Genomic DNA, 6,000 nt, shown 5'->3' with positions numbered 1-6,000 from the left:
AGTCTGTTTTCACCTGACAAATGTAGTTAGACAAGGGGATATATCTGACTAGTAACCAAGGAGATTTATTCCTACCTCATTACAAAGGCTCACTGAACTTCATGCACCCACAGCTTAAAAATTCAGGCTGAGTGGGCCAGGTCTGTCAGATGAAAACAGACGACTATAACATTGTATAAGGGAAACTACAAGATAATTTATATTCGAGGAGGTTGCTAATTCTTGAGGGACAGCCTTGAAATTCACCAAGATTCTTGCACTCAAAGAACCTTATGCTCGAGGATGACTTTTACAACTCACAAGAGAATTTATACTCATGGAAGAAACTAGCACTTTAGGGACAGCCTTGATATTCATTAAGAATCACGCACGCAAAGGAGAACCTAATACTTGAGGATGATTCTTATACCTCAACCCAATACTTGAGGATGATTCTTACAACTCTGGGTGAAATTCTTGCATTGGAGGAAGCGCTTACACTTGAGGAGATTCTTAAACTTGAAGAGGAATCTTACACTTGAAGGATTATTACTGCAAATTTGAGGATGACTTATGGAGATTTTTACATGTGAGGGAGTTTCTCTTACACTTGAGCTTAAATTCTTACACGCTTAATGGACACTTTAAACATGATTCTTACACTTAAGGGACGGAATCTCTTGTACTTGAAAATTTTTTACACTTGAGTTAGAACTTACATTAGATTCTTAAATTTGAGGGACGGATTCTCTTGCACTTGAGGCATATTCTTAAACTTAACACTTGAGGGTGAGCATTACACACTGAGATTCTTACAAGTGAATCTTGTGACACTTGAAAATCAATTTTGCCCCTGACTCTTACCCTTGAGGGAGATTCTTACACACTGCCCTTGACTCTTACACTTGAGGAAGATTCTTACAGTACATGAGAGAGAGATATTTCATGTCAAAATAAAATCGAGATTTCAAAGTTCGTATCCATTTCGCCACCCTACCAGACCTCGTATCGTTGTCAGCTTATGGAAATCTAAACACCTCTTCCTTACCGATTTATTCTGCCTGCTTCAGCTTAACCATTTTTGCCTGAAGACATCTTTTTAGGCTTTTAAGGTGATTTAACTTAGGAACGTCAACTTGTTCAGAAGGATTTACTGAAGGGCACATCTAACCACTTCAGTTTAAAAAATCTCTACTGAGGAGAAAAACACTGTAGCACCCAATCCCTTACTACCCTTCTGGTGACTCATGAGGGTTTGGGGCTACTGTATTCCAGATCATATAAGCCAGAGGAGGTCACCCTACATCCTCTTTTTATCCATCTATGAAACCTACTATAACAGTGTCTCAAAGAAGGAAAAATCTCCAGCAGTTCATTTGAATCGAAATGTACAGCATAGTTTCATCCGTTTAGACCTTGCTACCATTGTGCACTGTGCTATCAAATTTGGAGATACAGAGAAAAAAATAAAGATGTCTTCAACTTAAATGGATTAATTCGGTAAGAAATAGATGCTAGGAGGCCAACTCAGCCGACCATGAACACGACAAACAGGGGACTTGACCAAAAACATGACCCCCTTCCTACTCTAGTATTTCCCGGAGTAGTGACTGCCCGTGGTGGAGGGTGGGCCGCGGTGATGGTGGTGGTGGTGGCGGTCGTTGGAGTGGTGGCGGTCGTTCTTGAGGGAGTGGTGGCCGGAGTAGCGGGAGTTGGGCCGGGAGTGGACCATGACGTAGTGGTCGGAGTGGGAGGAGACGGAGCGGGCTGAGTTCATGGTGGAGGCCCCTGACGTGTACCCCTTGCCGTTCAAAGAGTACCTGGGGAGAAAAAGGTAATTTAGAGATGTAATAATGACACAGAAGTAATTAAAAGGTCTGAGAACTATCGTAATTAGGGAGAGACTGTACAGCTGTTAGAGTTTATTACACTTATTACAGGGCTTCTATGGAGAAAGACACAATATCTTCCCAAACTCTAACGAATACATACCAGAAAAATCAAACCATCTGGAAAACCCACTAATAGGGATAGGATTTTCACTGTATTTAGTCCGTTGTAAATTTTCTTCAGACGAAATTGGGATGATAGTTTTTTTTTCTCTCTGTACATCAATCAAAAATTCGTACAGTACTTCCATTCTCTATACCTGTTGCCTATATAGAGTTGCTGGAACCCTAGTGGACTGCATGGATAAGTATACGAAAGTAAGTGTGTGTGTGGGGGGGGGGGCTTTAGGTCGTAGCATGAGATAATTAAGTAGAAAATTGGGTAAAATTGGTTCTTACATGTCTATTAAAGCAATGAAAGAGTTTATACAGTTATTAAAAACCTAGTACAGTAATTATATATCTCTCTGTGTGACCAATTAGATGTAGGGCTGATAATTACAGGTCAGGGGATAATTACTGAAAGCCTAATGACTGGCAATGAGCGAGTAATTATGAGGGGAGAGGAAAGCAATTTGGGTGGTGATTATATTAAATTTCTTCTCACCTGACCAAGATCCCCAACCCCTTCCAGCTCAGTAGATGGCCAAGTGTAGTCAGAATGGGAGGCAAATTTGACTAGTAACCAAGGAGACTCATTCCTACCCCCATAGCACAGGATCACCAAAATTCATATAACCACGACTTACTATTCAACTCGTGTGCCCCAGTTCCTTCACGTGAGAGAGAGAGAGAGAGAGAGAGAGAGAGAGAGAGAGAGAGAGAGAGAGAGAGTAATTACTTTCTAAATTAATGGGAGGCTTAGCAACTGTAATGTATTATTAATGCGCTTTTGTTATTACGGTCATGCTCTCTCTCTCTCTCTCTCTCTCTCTCATAACACCCCCTCTTTATCTCCCCTCCCCCCTCTCCATACATCACCAAAAATCTCATCGCTGTCTTCCACTTGGACCAGAAAATTATTATTGCTATTAAGGAGGAGGAGGAGGAAGAAGAGGAGACATTCATCCTTTCTTCCATATCTCCAGCTCTCTCTCCCTCCATTCCTCATTTCCTTCATTTCATCCATCCATTCCACGTCCATTTCTCATTCCATTTCTCATTCCATCCTTCTTTCCCTCCTTCATCCAATTCTCTCTCTTTACTTCAGGCTCCTCTCTCTCTCTCTCTCATCCCGTCCCCCCCCCTCTCTCCCTTTAATTCAAGTCTCTATCTCCTTTCTTCCTTCTTTCCTTCATCTCCAATGCTCTCTCTCTCTCTCTCTCTCTCTCTCTCTCTCTCTAACTCAGGCCGTCTTAAAACAAAACAGCACAATAGATGAGACAAGTTTGGGAGTTAATTCACGAAGCGAGAGATAAGAGAGAGAGAGAGAGACGTGATAAAGATGTGGATGGGAGAAAATGAGAACTTTGGGTATCTTATCAGTGGGCTGGGAGATAAGGAGAGATGAGGAGAGGAGAGGAGAGGAGAGGAGAAGTGTAAAGGAAGGGATGGGGGAAGAAAGACGGCTTGTGGTGGTGATGGTGGTGAGGAGGAGGAGGAGTGTAAAATAAAAGAGGAAGAGGGAAAGGATATGAGTGGAGGAGGAGGAGGAGGAGGAGGGGAAAAAGTGGTAGTGAAAATGACAAACAATTCGTACCCAAAGAAAAAGAAAATCCAACAAAAAAAAAGAGAAAAAAAAAAAGAACTCAAAATAAAAGTAAGAAAAAGACAAGAATACTAGAAGCCATGAAGTAAAAATTGAGGCAACAAGGGTATCATATTCCCCCCCTTTCTGTCTCTCTCTCTCTCTCTCTCACACACACACACACACACACACACACACACGACTGAAAAAACTGAACTAATGCATATCTTGCTTTTGTCTCGGTCTTCTTTAAAAGGAAAAAAAGGCAACGCAGCTCTCTCTCTCTCTCTCTCTCTCTCTCTCTCTCTCTCTCTCTCTCCTGAATATTTTAAGAGATAGCCCAGGCCAAACCAAGATACTTTTAAATCTTGAAACTCTTTTATGCAAGAGTCTGGAGCCAATGCAAGGCAGTGAGAGAGAGAGAGAGAGAGAGAGAGAGAGAGAGAGAGACGCGGGGGGATTGGCAATTTCTCATCTCTAACCTCTACGAAGGAGTTATCAAATCATCTAATTATACATAATACCTAAAGAAGGATTTCACATCTTCAAGAACCACTAAAAAAATAAAAAATAAAAAATACCTTGACCTGCATTGTGACCTGAGCTAAAATCTGTAGGGGTCACAGTCCTAAATCACGCACGGGACCTTCTTGTTGACCTCAATTAATATACGCACCTGTAGGAGGCTATGAACGTCTCCAAAACCCTCTCAAGACACACTCCTACATCTCCAAAACCCTCTCAAGACACACTCCTACATCTCCAAAACCCTCTCAAGACACACTCCTACCTTGACCCGTACTGTGACCCGTGCCAGGATCGGTAGGGGTCATATTCCTCGATGATGGAGGGTTCTTTCTCGATGACCTCGCTCTTGGTGCAGGAACAGGTCATGGCGGAGCAGAGGAAGATGTTAATAATCATCATAATTATAAACAACACAGCCAACACGATGCACAGGATCCACAGCCACGGCGGGTACCACTCACACGATGTCAGACCTGGAATGAGGGAAAATTGTTAGAAAAAGAGTTAGGAATTAAACACTATCATAAAGCACACACACACACACACACACACACAAAGAAGTAGGTATGGTGGCGGTTTACAGGAAAAGGAGAAGTAGTTAGAAGGGTGGCAATTATCTTAGGCTGAGAGAGAGAGAGAGAGAGAGAGAGAGAGAGAGAGGTATAGGCCTAGTGGTAATCTTTCTTTTCTTTACAGATTTATAGAGTACCTCCACACACACCTCCCTGCCCCTCCCTCCATAATCACTCCTCCCTCCCTCCAGGCCTCCTCTCCTCTCCCCTCCTTCTCCTCACCCCACCTTCTCTTCTCAACCCCTCTCCTCTCCTTTCCTCTTTTCTTCTCTCTTCGCATCTTCTCTCTGCTTCATACTAAATATCTCCATCGGCTTTGCTCTCTCTCTCTCTCTCTCTCTCTCTCAGTAATTCTTCAACTGTATTTTGAAAGTACAGTTCGCATTCTCTCTGGTTGAAGAAGCTCCCTAACGCCTTTCCTTAAGCGATTTATTTTCCTTACTGCATCTTACTATCATATCTTGTTATATAAACCCTTCTAATATTGCCTTACTCTGCATAGATGACGTACAAAAAGATATTAACCACCTATATCCAAAAATAAACCGCTTAGGAAGAGGTGCTAGGGAGCTTTTTCAATTTATGAGAATACGGGGCCTAATTCTTTCAAAAATTATTAAAGCCGACTCACCTAAAATGGATCTCAAGGTCTGTATGCTCTCTCTCTCTCTCTCTCTCATAATTCTATTTCTCTTTTATCTTTCTTCCTATCTTTCAACATGCCTCTCCTCTCTCTTTCCTCTTTCAGGCTTATTCTCTCTCCCTCTCTTGTTCATTGTCAATATTCTTGCCTATCTCACTTCTCTCTCTCTCTCTCCTAGCGTGTAGTCTTCATGCCTTCAATTTCAATATGCATATATCCTTACTACCAACCCTTCCCACCTCTCCAGCTCTCACTCTCACTCACCTACTGTTTCTATTTCCATCTATCTATATTTTCTATCCATTAATCTATCTACTTACCTACCCTCCTATCTATCTATCCATTTATCTATTTATCTATTGGTTATCCATCTATCTATCTATCTATTCGTATCTATTTCTCTACCTATCTAACCTAAAAACTTACAATTAGTTTTATTTCGAATGTGTTCCCCCCTCTCTCTCTCTCTCTCTCTCTCTCTCTCTCTCACACACACACACACACACACACACACACACACACACACACACACACACACACACACCTCCCAGCCTGCCAATCATTCACCTACACCTTTCTTCCAGTCCTCCACTTCAATTTTCCTTATTCCCATTTCACCCTTCTTCTCCTTGTCAGTTTTGTCCTTTTCTCTATCCTCTCCGCTTTTCTCCCTGCCTTCTCTGTCCTCCCTTTCTCCCTAAA

General features: G+C 42.0%; 1 protein-coding gene across 1 annotated transcript in view; it reads right to left on the bottom strand.

The window, feature by feature from the left end:
* Window positions 1–1,550: 1,550 nt before the first annotated feature.
* The window catches only part of LOC145409639 (uncharacterized), a 193,643-nt gene continuing 189,193 nt past the window's right edge, over window positions 1,551–6,000 (bottom strand). Inside the window, exons 9-10 of the mRNA XM_080279990.1 lie at window positions 4,346–4,556; window positions 1,551–1,799 (exon numbers count right to left, since the gene is read on the bottom strand). Of these exons, the coding sequence (XP_080136116.1) occupies window positions 1,568–1,799; window positions 4,346–4,556 (443 nt within the window). The 3' untranslated portion in view covers window positions 1,551–1,567. The remainder of the gene's footprint in view (window positions 1,800–4,345; window positions 4,557–6,000) is intronic.

The sequence above is a fragment of the Coenobita brevimanus genome, chromosome 82 (assembly GCF_032717465.1).
Source record: "Coenobita brevimanus isolate Jiangsu-jjx chromosome 82, ASM3271746v2, whole genome shotgun sequence".
NCBI classification, from domain to species: Eukaryota; Metazoa; Arthropoda; class Malacostraca; order Decapoda; family Coenobitidae; genus Coenobita; species Coenobita brevimanus.
Note: the sequence above shows the minus strand (reverse complement) of the source record. Positions and strands in the feature narration are given on the sequence as shown.